At 39.7% G+C, this 14,327-nt stretch overlaps 1 protein-coding gene across 2 annotated transcripts in view; it reads left to right on the top strand.

Moving 5' to 3' along the window:
- LRRC2 (leucine rich repeat containing 2) overlaps window positions 1-10,572 on the top strand; it is a 1,026,438-nt gene extending 1,015,866 nt beyond the window's left edge. The window contains exon 10 of one of the 2 annotated variants that reach the window (XM_085632844.1): window positions 10,177-10,572. In XM_085632844.1, coding sequence (XP_085488970.1) covers window positions 10,177-10,226 — 50 coding nt within the window. In that variant the 3' untranslated portion in view covers window positions 10,227-10,572. The remainder of the gene's footprint in view (window positions 1-10,176) is intronic. The other variant, XM_085632846.1, reaches the window with a different exon arrangement.
- Window positions 10,573-14,327: the final 3,755 nt, after the last annotated feature.

Here is a 14,327-nt window from a genome sequence, read left to right as displayed (position 1 = left end):
AAACAAGTTACGGATGGAATGCTTGAATTCATTTCAGTCACGATCAAATACTTACTATGGGCCACATTCCAGTCCATCGCGGTTGTGCTCTTCTCGGATCTTTCCGGCATTGATTTCTGTTGACAAACTTTCTTTTACAAATACGCAGCTCTCCTGAAGTACCATGGAATGGGCCTACATTCAGATTCCCTTTTACTTTAACTACTAAGAACGTTTGTGTAGGACTTCAAAGATTTGGGGAAAATATATGTGTGCTTGACCTGTGTCACTGTAAGCTTATGCCACATTCTCCATTGTGTCCTAAGGCAGATACCAGAAGTGGCTGTATAGCAGAACTCTGACAAGCACCTACATAAAGTGTATCTTTCAAAACAGATATGTCAGGTATATGCTCTCTGAACGTTGTAAGTAAAGCATCTCAACCTTTAAACTCTTTCAATCAATAGAGATGAGTCAAGTTGTGGTTTGGGTTTGGACCGAAAATCATTTCTTTAATAGCCCTACTTTACTCTGAGCACAAGGCCGCCATATCTACCAATGGCCTCATCTCCCCCTACTTTAATCTTAAACGAGGAGTACGCCAAGGATGCCCCTTGTCCCCTTTTCTTTTCAATTTGGCCTTAGAACCATTTCTCTCAAGAATACGCCAGAATAACTCAATCACAGGTTTTGTCTCGGATCCTCAACAAATTAAGCTGGCAGCATATGCTGACGATATTTTAGTTTTTCTCTCCAAACCACAATCTTCACTTACAGCTTTCATGGGAGAAGTGGAGGCCTATGGATTGGTATCTGGCTATAAACTGAATAGAGGAAAATGTGAGATATTACCCTTAACCAAATACACCTTTAAGGATGATTTTAAGATCTCCAATTTTACCTGGAGCCCTAAACATATAAAATATCTTGGTATCTGGTTCTCTCCCTCTATAAAGACATCTATCTCTTTAAACATAGACAAATGTTCTGCCAAACTTAAAACTTTGGTCGCAAGATGGCATCCCCTTCATCTTTCTTGGTGGGGTCGTCTGGACACAATCAAAATGATGTTGACTCCGATAGTTTTGTATATCCTTTCTAACATTCCACTTTCCATTCCATCTAAATTCTTTCAAAAGATTAATTCTATTTTGACTTCTTTTTTATGGAATGCTAAAAAACCAAGAATGGCGTTACAGAAATTAACAAGACCAAAATCTGAAGGCGGTGTCAATTTCCCCCATTTCTCCAATTATCACAAAGCCTTTCAGCTACGACAACTATCAAATTGGATCACTAATCAATCTGAAGATAAACCTCTCTGGGTGGATCTTGAGACCTTGTTTTTAGTTCCCTTTTCATTTCAGGAATATCTCTCCTTTACTCGCAAACCACAAAAGCTCTCTACTCCCATAATTAAGCAATCCTGTAAACTACTATCCACTGCACCCCACTTAGTAGTACATAATTTAGACACTTTTCTCAATTCCACAATTTGGCACAATAAACAAATCCTTCTCAATAGGAAACCTATATTTTGGAAGGCTTGGAGAAATAAAGGTCTACTCTGGGTTCATCAATTTTTAGATCAGGGCACACCCATTCAATTTACGCAATTACAAACTCTTTATCATTTGCCTTCTTCCTTTAAACCTAAATTTTTGACCTTGCAGAAAGCAATACTTGATACTTATGCTAAACTCAAATCTTCACCTTCCTCACCCTCCCACCCCCTTTTCCTATGGCATAACCTTTTGCACATAAAGCCCAAAGCGTCCACCATTTATTTCCGTTTAATGGTACCTCCTGAGATCCGAGACAAAACCAAAGTGGAACTCTCGTGGGAATCCGATCTGGGAACAAATTGGCCTATCTCTTTTTGGAACAGAATTTGGACAAAACTTAGGAAATCATCCAGAGCGGCCAGCACAACACAAACACTCTTCTTTATTTACAACAGATTGTTTCTTACTCCCACATACCTACATAAAATACACAACACAAATCTCAACACTTGCTGGACATGTTCCCAGGTTCACGCTGATCTCCATCATATGCTTTTCACATGTCCACATGTTTTTATATTTTGGAAACAGGTCTGGCACCAAATCAACACTATATTTCACACCACAATTCCACTCTCCCCTACAAACATTTTCCTAGGTAGTTTAACACCGGACCGGAAAACAAGTCAATCTCAGTTACCACTTATTGATTTGTTAATAGCTGTAGCTTTTCAGCAAATATCAAAAAACTGGAAAGATTCTTCTAAATTGTCCTATTTAGCTTGGTGGTATGCTGTATGTCACAATCATCGCCTTGATACAGCACTCGTTCATCCTATCTCTCTTGCTACTAAACGTTCTCACCTTTGGGGCCCACTCACACAATTTCTAGACGATATCGTGAAGAAAACTCCTTTACCTGCTCCCTCACAACAAGAAGTGACCAAGCCTCCGTGACCTCCTATTGTTTATTTATAATTATGTTTAATTTATCATTTTCTATTATATATATCTATATATATATATTTTTTTTATTTTAATTGTGTATTTTTGACATGTACTGTTATTTACGATTTCTGTGAACCTTTGTTTGTATTCATATCATCTTCTTTATTATCCTTTTACTATTTTAATGGATATTATATATCGTTATTCTTTATTACACCTTCATGTATTTATGTATTAACAAATAACTGCATATATGAAGTATTGTTTTTATGATCATAATAATCTTTCCAATAAACCTTTTCTTGAACTTAAAAGAGATGAGTCAAGTTGGAGATTTCTTTCCTTTGACTAACTCGTGCATTAGGTATCGTGGACAGGTTTTCTTGGTTTCTTTTAATGCGGTTTATATAGATCCTTGAAACCTGTGTTTCCCATTTGGACCAGCAACTAAAGGAGCTGTTAACGTCATGTTCTGTCTGAAGATTTTTTGTGAAGTACTAAGGCCATAGTTCTTTTCAGTTGGTTAAAAGAGAAAACTTCTAGTCAGGTCTCCCCTTTGAGAATATCCTTCATATTTCTGCTGTAGACTTGAGAGCATTAGGATGAAGTAAGGGCACTATTAGTCTCCATCACATTTGTCCAATCTGTCACACATGTCCTTATTAGGCAAAAGGTGAATACATATCATGGGCTAAACCCTTCTACCCACGTGAATTTAAATTATAAATTGTTTAGTACCCGGAGGTCTTTTCAACGTAAATTCCTATATGCTTTCAACCCTAAGAGCTGTGTTTTTGTTTGCAATTAAATATGTTAAGTCCACTTGAGACAGAAGTGATTTCCAAAAACCAATTAAGGCACAAAGTGTGTAATTGCATGCCTAGCTGTATCCCCTTAGGTAAGCTTTGTTCTATTCTTCTCTGCTGTTTCCATTCATGAACATATGCTTCCTTTGCAAACTCACGGTGGAGGATGTTAGTTCTTACCAGGATGTTTCTCAAAGTATTTTGGATAGTAGATTTAGTGTTCAATGATTTTACCACATCTCGTGTTCTATAATTGTGATCCGATTTCTCTAATTCAGATAAATACACTTTGGGAATACATGCAAACTAGGATTCAGATTTGCTAAAGTGCCTTCATGCAGTTCGCAGAAGGTTTTAAAAAAAAAAAAGAGGTTTGGTCGCACAAGAAAGGAAGATCTGAAGGATCGTGGGTCAAGCTTCTCTACTGCTGCAAACAAAATAATCACAGGACTTTCTGGAAGCTAATTAATGAGCTCGACAAGTTCCCCAGGGTGGCTAACAATGCTAATGTAAGCAAAGAAGAATAGGTGTACTTTTTAAGAGCACACTATAAGGGATGTACTGATGCCTCTTCTGCTCCTGGTCCCATTCTGGGCCAATATGAAATGGGGCATAGTATAGGCTCAGCTGATATGGCACTTACTAAAACCGATAGCAAGATGACCTAGACATCTTAGAATATCCAACTGTGTCACTGGAGAAAGTTATCAAGAACACAAGTACCAACACTGCGCCTGGCCCCAATGGAATACTACCAGCCCTTTTGAAATAAAATGTTATGATGTGGGCAGTTTTTCTGATCTCGATGTCCAAATCATATATTGCTGACTGAAAGCATTCCAGAAAGCAGCACAGGGTCAGTTATACACCCCAAATTATCGTTTGAATTCCCTGCTCTATGTAGACCTCGAGTATTTTTCAATTTTACTCCTGTAAGACCTCTTGGAGTCGGTGACAGAGGCAAGGATGATACCAATGAATCAAACTGGATTTACCAAAAAGCAAGTGACCGGTTCTAACCTGATGGCAGTGGATCTCATAATGAAAAGGGCGAGTGATGCCCGCACACCGTTATGCATGTGTTTTGAGGACTTTAAAGTGGCCTTTGACCGCGTCCCTTGAGATATGTTTTGGGAGAAATTACAAAGTTGGAGAATCCTGCCAAAACATTTCAGGGTGTTTCAACTGAATTATACAAAAACCCGGAGGAAGATCAAGGTGGGGGGTGGACAGCGCTTGTCTAGAGAATTCAGATCCTTCTTAGGACTGAAGAAGGGATGTATGTTAGCATCACTTTTGTTGAACCTGGTAATTTGACATATTTCGCTGTCCCTTGCTTCAGTGGTGTCGCATGCACCAAGTCTTCGTGGTAAACAGTTGTGCAATATTTTATATGCAGATGACCTGCTCCTGTTAAGTAATATTAGAGTAGGCCTGCAAAGATTTATCAACAGGCTTGCTCAGTACTCGGTCAATAATGAATTGGAAATCAATCTCAAAAAGTCCAGTCATACCCTTAAATTGCCAAATATCTAAACAGGCGAAATGGTACCTCAATGGGGCCAATATTGATGACACAGCAACCTATACGTACTTAGAGGCCTATTAGGATGGTGGAAGGACCTGAGTCCGCCTGCCATCCTAGCGGGAACGGTACCGCCTGCCTGCCATGCGGCGATCCCGCACTCCTGATCATGATGCAACCGCCATCGCGGTGGTCACATCTGGCATTTTAACATTGCAGCGGGTGCTGCTGTCTGCAGCACCCGCCGCAATGGTAAAATGCCATGCTGTTCATTTCCATGCACAACTTGGCTGGCACCATGCGGTGCCTGCCACCTTATGCATGGACATGTAGAGAGGTACCATAGGAGCCCCCCTAGTTCACCACCTCACCTCTTCCAGGGGCCTGCAACGGCCCCCCAAAGCAAATCCCTGCCAGCCTTTCCATGGCGGCATCGCCACCATGGTAAGGTCTTTGAATCTCCACATCATAATATGGATGGCGGTGCCTGATAGGCACCGCCACCATATATGAGCCCCAGCTCTGCCCGGCGAAAAAGAGGTCGGCGAACTTTCCGTCCACCGCGATACCCACTGCCATCGTAATCACTGCCATCATAATATGGCGGTGGGTAATTCACGTTACGATGAACGTAACGGTCGCCACTGCTGGCACGGCAGTGGCGATCGTTACGCCATCGTAATCAGCTCCAAACTGTTTAAACTGGACTCAAGGAGTTCCTTCTCTGTACAAGAAAAGCCATTACAGCTAAAACAGATGTGCTAGATTTGCCTTTTCTAATTTAAGAAAAAGCCTGTGGGGACACAATCTGAAGGCATTGATAACAGTGATAACAAAACTAATTTATGTGATATCATACATAATGCTGGGCAAAGATGATGATATTTTGGAGAAGCTTATAATAAGAACATATAAACGAGTGTTTTAGCTATTGAAGTCTGTCTCCCCAGCCCAAGAAAGACGAGAATTTTCTTTGATAAAACAATCACTATCCTGGCAAGGGACTTTTGTTAAATATCATTGATAGCGGAGTGCCCCTGAAGATTTATTGGCACATCTTGCTTGGGTGGAAATCAACTTGCAAAGGGGGAAAAGTCAATTTACCAAGCCTACTGAGCAGCATAGAGAATCTTGGCATTTCAGAATCATGGCAACTGACCACGAGTCATTATACCTTCAAGAAATCTCTGAATAAATGCATCAAGCTGAATAGCTGCCTGGAGGATAACATCACATTGGCAAAACGAGCGCATGGGTGACTGGTAATACATATTATAATATCAGCAAGGAAAAACCCTACTTTGAGGCAATATATTCATTGACCATCAAGAGGGAACTTCTAAAAATGCGATTTGGCCTCTTTCCATCCCTTCACTTCTTACCCAAGTGGCAGAAAAAGGCCCATCTGGAGGATACATTGTGTTGCTTGTGCCATCAGGCAAATGAAACATTTATGTATATACTTTGAGTGTGCACCAGCTTACTAGTACATCGGAGGACTGTGCTGCGTAAAAAGTTTTAAGCCTTTAGAGTAAGAAATTGTAGGTCTGCGGCGTCGAGGATTTAAACCCATAGAACTTTATGATGAACGTTCGATTGGCGCAATTTTTTGAAATTTTCAATAATCAAATAAAAGCACTGTAAATAAAGTTAATTGTTATTGTCTTGGTCAGGACTTCGGTAAATGTACCATTGTTTATGCTCCTTTGCACGGTGTGTTTGCCGATGTTTGCACAATGCATTTTTGCAGGATTTTCCTGTGCTTTGCCAGGTTGATATAGAACGGTTCATGACTTTAAGGCTCTTTTACATAGCATTCCATGGATGCTCGTATAATGCACTTTTGCACGATTTGATTGTGCTTAGCCAGGTTGATGTAGGACGCTCCATGTCTTTAAATTGTTCATGCTGGTTTGCACAGTCTGTCCTTTGATGCTCGCACAAAGCATTTTAGCCGGGTTTACATACGGATTTATTGATTTTAAATTGTTTTGACCCAGTTGATTTAGCTGAAGATGAAATTAGGATTTCATGATTGTTTGAACTGTGTACGTTTATGGCTGTTATATAAATAAACTAACAATAGACTGAAACTGAACACAGCCTTATATTTTATGGTAATTGTTACTGTTGTCTTTGATCTAGGTTATGCAATTCCTTTTCATACTTTTTTGAAACATTACTGCTCTTGTCCTGGGAGGGCAGAGGTTCCTGAAATGCACAAATACAATTACGAAAATGAAACATGAGAAGGAAACAAGTCATCTCTGGAGTGCCAAACCTTGGGTTTGCTATTTAATTAATTGTTTACTGTAGAGTTTTTTTTATGAACTCACTTTGTATAAGGTTGCTTTCCACACCTCTTTAATGAGGCTCATTAAGGCCAGAAGTGCATTGGGTTTGTTTCTATTCCTGTTCAGAGAGGGCTTAGCCTGGTCATTCAAGAAGGACCGAGTGCATTTTGGCAGGACCAAATAAGATTTACTATTGTCTTTGGCGACATAGAGAGAATTCACAGTGGAATAGAATGAAACTGAGAAATTATCGTGCCTAAAATGACTTCAGGTATCCCACCCTTTCCTTTCCTGCATCTCTCAGTGAATGCACAAACATGGTCGCGGTGCCTTTGGACTCAAGCAGCACCTCGCTGATAAGGCCCCACACCTCTGAAGGTTGCTTCTTTCCCTATTCATTGGGGTCGTGGCTTTTAATCTCCTTACCTCATTCTTCTTTCGTATGCTGCCTGCTTCCCAAGCAGGCACTCTAAGCAGTCTAAAGCAACGTGCTTTATAAAGCCAACAAGTTACGGATGGAATGCTTGAATTCATTTCAGTCACTATCAAATACTTACTATGGGCCACATTCCAGTCCATCGCGGTTGTGCTCTTCTCGGATCTTTCCGGCATTGATTTCTGTTGACAAACTTTCTTTTACAAATACGCAGCTCTCCTGAAGTACCATGGAATGGGCCTACATTCAGATTCCCTTTTACTTAAACTACTAAGAACGTTTGTGTAGGAAATATATTTGTGCTTGACCTGTGTGACTGTAAGCGTTTGCCACATTCTCCATTGTGTCCTAAGGCAGATATCAGAAGTGGTTTTATTGCAGAACTCTGACAAGCACCTGTATAAAGTGTATCTTTCAAAACAGACATTTCAGGTATATGCTCTCTGAACGTTGTAAGTAAAGCATCTCAACCTTTAAACTCTTTCAATCAACAGAGATGAGTCAAGCTAGAGATTTCTTTCCTTTGACTAACTCAGGCATTAGGTCTCGTGGAGAGGTTTTCTTGGTTTCTTTTAATGCGGTTTATATAGATCCTTGAAACCTGTGTTTCCCATTTGGACCAGCAACTAAAGGAACTGTTGACGTCATGTTCTGTCTGAAGATTTTTTGTGAAGAACCAAGGCCCTAGTTCAGTTGGTTAAAAGAGAAAACTTCCAGTCAGGTGTCCCCTTTGAGGATATTTTTCATTTTTCAGCTGCAGGATTGAGTGCATTAGGATGAAGTAAGGGCGCTATTAGTCTACATCACATTTGTCCAATCTGTCACACATGTCCTTATTAGGCACAAGGTGAATACAAATCATGGGCTAAACCCTTATCTCCATCTGAATTCAAATAATAAATTGTTTAGTACCCTTAGGTCTTTTCAATGTAAATTCCTACATGCTTTCATCCCTAAGAGCTGTGTTCTTTGTTTGCAATTAAATGTGTTAAGTTCACTTAAGACAGAAGTGAGTTTCAAAACCCAATTAAGGCACAAAGAGTGTAATGACATGCTTGGCTGTATCCCCTTAGGTAAGTTTTGTTCCATTCTTCTCTGCTGGTTCCATTCATGAACATATGCTTCCTTGGCAAACACACAGTGGAGGATGTCAGTTGTTACTAGGATGTTTCTCGGTGTATTTCGGATAGTAGATTTAGTGTTCAATAATTTTACCACATCTCCTGTTCTATAATTTTGATCTGATCTCTCCAATTCAGATAAATACACTTTTGGAATACATGCAAATTAGCTAATTGGCAAGAATATCGCTTTGTCTATTCTGGACCTCGGTGCATTTTATTTAGTTGATTGACATATTATTATCAGAATTACCAGTTTGTAAATGTTGCATTACAGCCTGGTGTTCTAGACTAGTTTAATGTAAATTTGTATTGAGTTATTATGGGTTCGTGTGAAATATTCTCGTTTCCTCTACATATGTGAAATTTCGTTCATTTTACAATAGTGTTGACAATGATTAAATGGCATTTATTATTTGATACACATGCGAAGTCAAGACTGCTTTTATTCTGTGAATATCATGATGAAAGGCAATAATTGTACTTGTTGTAGCTGAAACAACATTGGTCAACATCTCTTTCCATATTTTAGACCCTCACAAATGTCATCCTTAAAGATCACAGAAAGCACAGATCTCCCGTCTTGGACAAGAGAGTCAATCTTAGGATAGAGCAAGGAAATGGTGCATTTGTGAGTGTGTTGTGAATCGTGTAATGTACGATTATGTACAACAGCGCTTTTAAGGAATGTTCCCCTTGTTAATTGGGTCGCCCTTGCTTTGCCTTGGTGATTCACTACTAGGGTGTTACAAACCAAACTTCCATTGAAAGGTGTCCTTAGAGCATCAGTGGGAAGACACTGATGATCAATTTTAAAAGCTGCAGCATTATTTTCCTTTGCAAACCTGTTCTGTTGCGTTTGTTATCCCAAAGTAGGATTTACTGTAATAAGGAATGCCAGTAAGATGTCAACCCCTTCAGTGTGCTTTGCTGCACACTGTCAATTCAGAGTTAACTATTTTAAACAGACGAATGAACAAAATGCTTCATCTGAAGAACATTTTAAAAAACTTACAGAGCTCTCGAAATTATGCAAATGCTGCTCTTACTACCATTAATCCATGGCATTAATAGTAAGCGCTACATGCCCGGCTCAAAAAGCTTTTCTTGGTGTACCAGTGCTTCATCTATGCCACAAGCCTCATTCAAAAAGATTTTTCTGCGAGTTGTTGTGTTTTGCTGCGGATTTAATTCCAACTTACTCTTGAATTTTCAAAAGTAAAGCTTCCACAAACCTTTGCATTCAAGAGTAAGTACGTTTTAGTCTTGACTAAGATAGGCCTTGGGTAAGACGCACAGAAAATGCTATCTGATTAGGACCTGGAGGATTATGAATGATTCACACTACTCAGGGGAGGGGATTTGACACAAATACTCATAGAACAGCTTTGTGAAATGACCTCATAGGTCTACAAATAAATAAGAACTGCTCACTTGCTTCTAACTGTGTAGGTCTACATTAATGCAGGTTAAATGTATGCATATGTTTTTTAAGAGCGCTGGCTGTATTTATGTACAAAAATGAAAAATGTCAATAACATATTGTTTCAAATATTTTTCAGAATCTGTTCCCTGCTACACAACGAAGATATCTCTAAGTCTTCAGCTGTGAGGATCTCATCTTGTAAAGTATGGAAGGAAGAGAAGAAATCATGCAGCAGAATGAGCTGAACTCGACATTTTGTTAAGGGGCTTTTCCTGTTAGCTGCAAGAATGGTCTTTTTTGGACAAAATCAATTGAATTTTTAGGCCTATCATGAGAATGCCTTGAAAAGACGCCCCGATTTCACACCAGTGAGCTTTAGCAAACAGTACGTTGTCGAAGGATACCTACATTGTATTGGAAGGTGGCACTCTGCGGCCTTCTTAAATGCTCCAGAACTTATGTGCACTCTAAATGTTTAAAGACCAAATGTAGTTTTTAAATGTATTGCAATATTGTGTGTTCATTACTAATCCGAATGGGCTATGCGTTTATATTCCAGTAGCAAAGAAATGCAGTGACTATTAAGGGTTGATTTGCAAATCTTTCTTTTGCTTTTCTGTGGTCTTTGTGCACATGCAAGTTAAAGTGTGCAAAATGTGTGCAAAATTCGGTTGCCCAAGAAAAACAACTTTGGGGTATACAAATTACACTATGCATATGCAAATATAGGCTTGCTTATTTGTGAGCTTCACATTCCCTACACATGATCTGACAGGCGCAGTCCCTTGCTGAGCAATTTGCAAAGCTGCTTTTGGCACATGTGGTTATCATATGCCTTGCCCGGTCGCCTATGTCTAGGCTCGTTCATGGCATGAGTGTAGTTGTACATTTTTGTTTCCTATCCATTACTTTTATGCGGATAAGACATGTTTTTATTTCAAAACAGTGTCCCTTAAATCCTGTCCTCTTACATGCTTACCAGTCACTCATGTGAGGCAACGGGCTTTGTGATGTCAGATGGGCCATGTCCATCTCTACTAGTGGGTTCATCATCAAGAGTTAATTAAGAGTTATTTGTGCATGTACGACTTACTTTTACATGGGAAGGAGATAATTGCAGCTCTTTTTCGACACTGTACGTCTTTATCATTGCATGCATTTGTGAATTTGGGGTCCTGTATAGTGGGAAGGTTTGCCACACATTGAAATGTGCAAGATGGTTATCAATGTATTCAACATTGATCCTTTAGTTATAACCCTAGTGGTAGTCTAGACACCACTTAGGCTAAAAAGATTGGATAATTTACATTTTTGAACCATGACATAAGCAAGTCGAAACGAAGTACGCTCTTCAATTATTCAACATTTGATCTCTAAATGCAGATTCAATGACGAGCAACACTCATTTGACTACAATTTACTGTATGCAACTGAGACACAATTGAAAACTTAGCACTTTTATATCAGTGATAGCCCTTTCAATATAGTCTTTGGATTTTGTTTTCAGGACTGAAACACTAGGAATGCATTAGGAGAGCTTTCTAGAGAGCTTTCTAGGAAAGATCCCAGGGTCCATTTTAAGTAGGATGATAATGGAAAATATTCCAGCTTTTGGAGAAAATATTCAATCCGTAGGAGATTCTACCAGAAGATTTTTGTCAGGAACTGAAGAAATTTCTTGATGACCTCATTAGGAATTTAGTTATTATAAAAATATTTCAATTTGGATAAGAAGTGTAAATTGGAGGATAGTCTACTGACAGAATTTCATCCATGATAGGACTAGTATGTTGGTGACCAGCAGTTTTCCTCCATAGAGAACACTGCTACCACAACTCTGAAAATCTTACCACTCAATTCTAATTCAGGCCCTTAGGTGGGGAATGCCCAAATCACTTTTTGGAATATCATTACTCCAATCCTATATTCTGCATCTTCTCTCCTTAAACCATGGGTTGAGCTCTTCCAAGATGAACACCCCTCTTCCTGAGCATATCTCTAATTTACTTTCTTCTCCTAGCCCAAACCCCTGTGAGACCAATTTGTGTCAGTGAATGGATAACTAGAACCTATAGTTACATTTCCCCACTAAAAGCAATTTCCCAACAAGAAGACTAATTAGCTATCCCACACCATAGCTAATCCTCTTCCGCGGTCCGTGCAGGTAACTGTGGTGGGGTGGTGGGGCCAGGTAAAGGGGGATTTCGAGGGACAATGCTGAGGGGAAATACATTATTTATTTAGTTTTCCCTCAGCATCGTCCCTTGAAATCCCCCATTACCCGGCCCCACCGCCCCACCGCTGTTACTTGCACGGACCGCGGCTGCTAATCCTATTTCCTGTCCACCATCCAACTTCAGCATCAGGGGTCCTGACCCTGGAAAAACTGTCCCTCCATGCCAGCTAGATTAAGGCCTACCTCTCTAAATGTGAGATTAGTAAGTTATTTGACAACTATGACATCACTCCTTTGGACCACACCATTGGAAGTGAACAAACCCTGATCCCCCAACACGTTCATACACTCATTCGACACAGACACTCTTGTTCCTTATTTTGCCCAAGAATGTAAATTCACACACCCTCATCTAGATCATACTCATACAGTAGCTACCTCATCCTCCAGAACGGTTAATATCCCATTATTTTGCATGCTACACAATTGTCGATCAGTGGTTGAGTGTAGATTTAAGGGAGTTGATACCGTCATTTTGTTTGACCTCGATCTCCTGTTTTTAACTGAAACCTGACTCAATGATGCCTCACAAAAGATTATGAACCTTCTATCTACTTTCTGATCTATTTTCAGATATGATCGTGAAGATTTCAAAATGATCCACATGGATCATTAACCTTCATTTCAGTGCCTGCTTCTAAAAATATCCTCTTGAAAATCTTTGAAATTGTACCTCAACACAATCGAGCATCCTCTCAGGTGGCAACTCCTCCTTCCTAGAACACTGTTTGGCATACTTTATGAGTCAGTTTCTGATTTGAACATTTTCATTAGTGATCTGAATATCAAATTTGGTGATCTTAAAGAAATTTCTGTCAATCTACTCTAATCATTTTTAGAAGGAATAACTTTCTCCAGCACTGCTGCCAGCCTGCTGACAACAAAGGCACCATTCTGTGTCTTAAAATTTCCAAGGAGTCATTAGTGTCTTGGAATTACCCCATGCCTATTGATTGGTGTGACCACTTGCTAAATAATTTTATGCTGTAGAACACTCAACCAGCTTAAAGGGAGGAAGTCTTATTTTGGGGCTGTACAAACACTCACACTGACCCCTATGTAGCAGTGAACTCCCTTTCTCCCATGTGCCCCAACCAACATGTCTTCCTCTTGGTAGTTAAATATAATCAGTGCATTACTGAGCTGCTTGACAATCCAATAAAGAAGAAATCTAAGACCATTGGTCCCTGGTTCTCCCAGAACCTATATGAGGAAATAAATTCCTCAGATGGAAAGAAAATTCATGTAGACAATCTACCTTGGTTGTAAGCCCATTCCGACAAACAGCTAGGGGCAATTATAAAAACATGTTTTCATCTAAGTTCACATAAATTAAATATTTGTTGGATAATGCCAACATTCATCCCAAAATTCTCTTTGGGACTGCCAGATCTCCTAATATGCCATCTCTGCCCAGACCATTAAGTAAGCCAAGAAATGTGAGCAGTGTCTGCACTTCTTAGATCAAAAAAGCGCTACAATCTCCCCAACCTAATTTGCAAAGCTCAGCAGAGATGGTTGAACTTTACAGAGGTCATACAGAATGCTCCACTGAACAGCTTCCGTAATTTGAAAACTGTGAGTCACGTTACCAATGCTGTTACTGGCAACACTAATACGAAGTTATCTTGTCAGATCCTGCTTTAATGGACCTCTATAATGAATCTATCTCTTTCAAAAAGCACTTCCAGGGACTCCTTCAAAGTCAGCTAAGTCACACTCACCCCTTTTAAAGAAACTTTCAGCTGACATGAAAAAATGGGCATCCTGTATGTGACCTAACCTTTAAGGAAAGGCACTAGAATGCTGTGTGTCCTCTGAACTCAAGCAACACACCACTGTTAATAACCACATTGACAATGGTCAACATGGCTTCTGGCAGGGGTGCATCACCAATTGCACCAAGTGCATGGTAAAGCGCTATGAGTCCTCTACACAGATAACTCCTATTTACTGGTGTTCTAATACCTTTCTGCAGCATTTTATATGGATAATTAACATTCTCAAAGACAGAATGGGTAGAGAGGAAGTAGTTCTGAATTGGTTCACTT

This window comes from Triturus cristatus, chromosome 2_1 (genome assembly GCF_964204655.1).
Source record: "Triturus cristatus chromosome 2_1, aTriCri1.1, whole genome shotgun sequence".
Taxonomy (NCBI): domain Eukaryota; kingdom Metazoa; phylum Chordata; class Amphibia; order Caudata; family Salamandridae; genus Triturus; species Triturus cristatus.
This window is presented reverse-complemented; position numbering and strand designations above follow the sequence as displayed.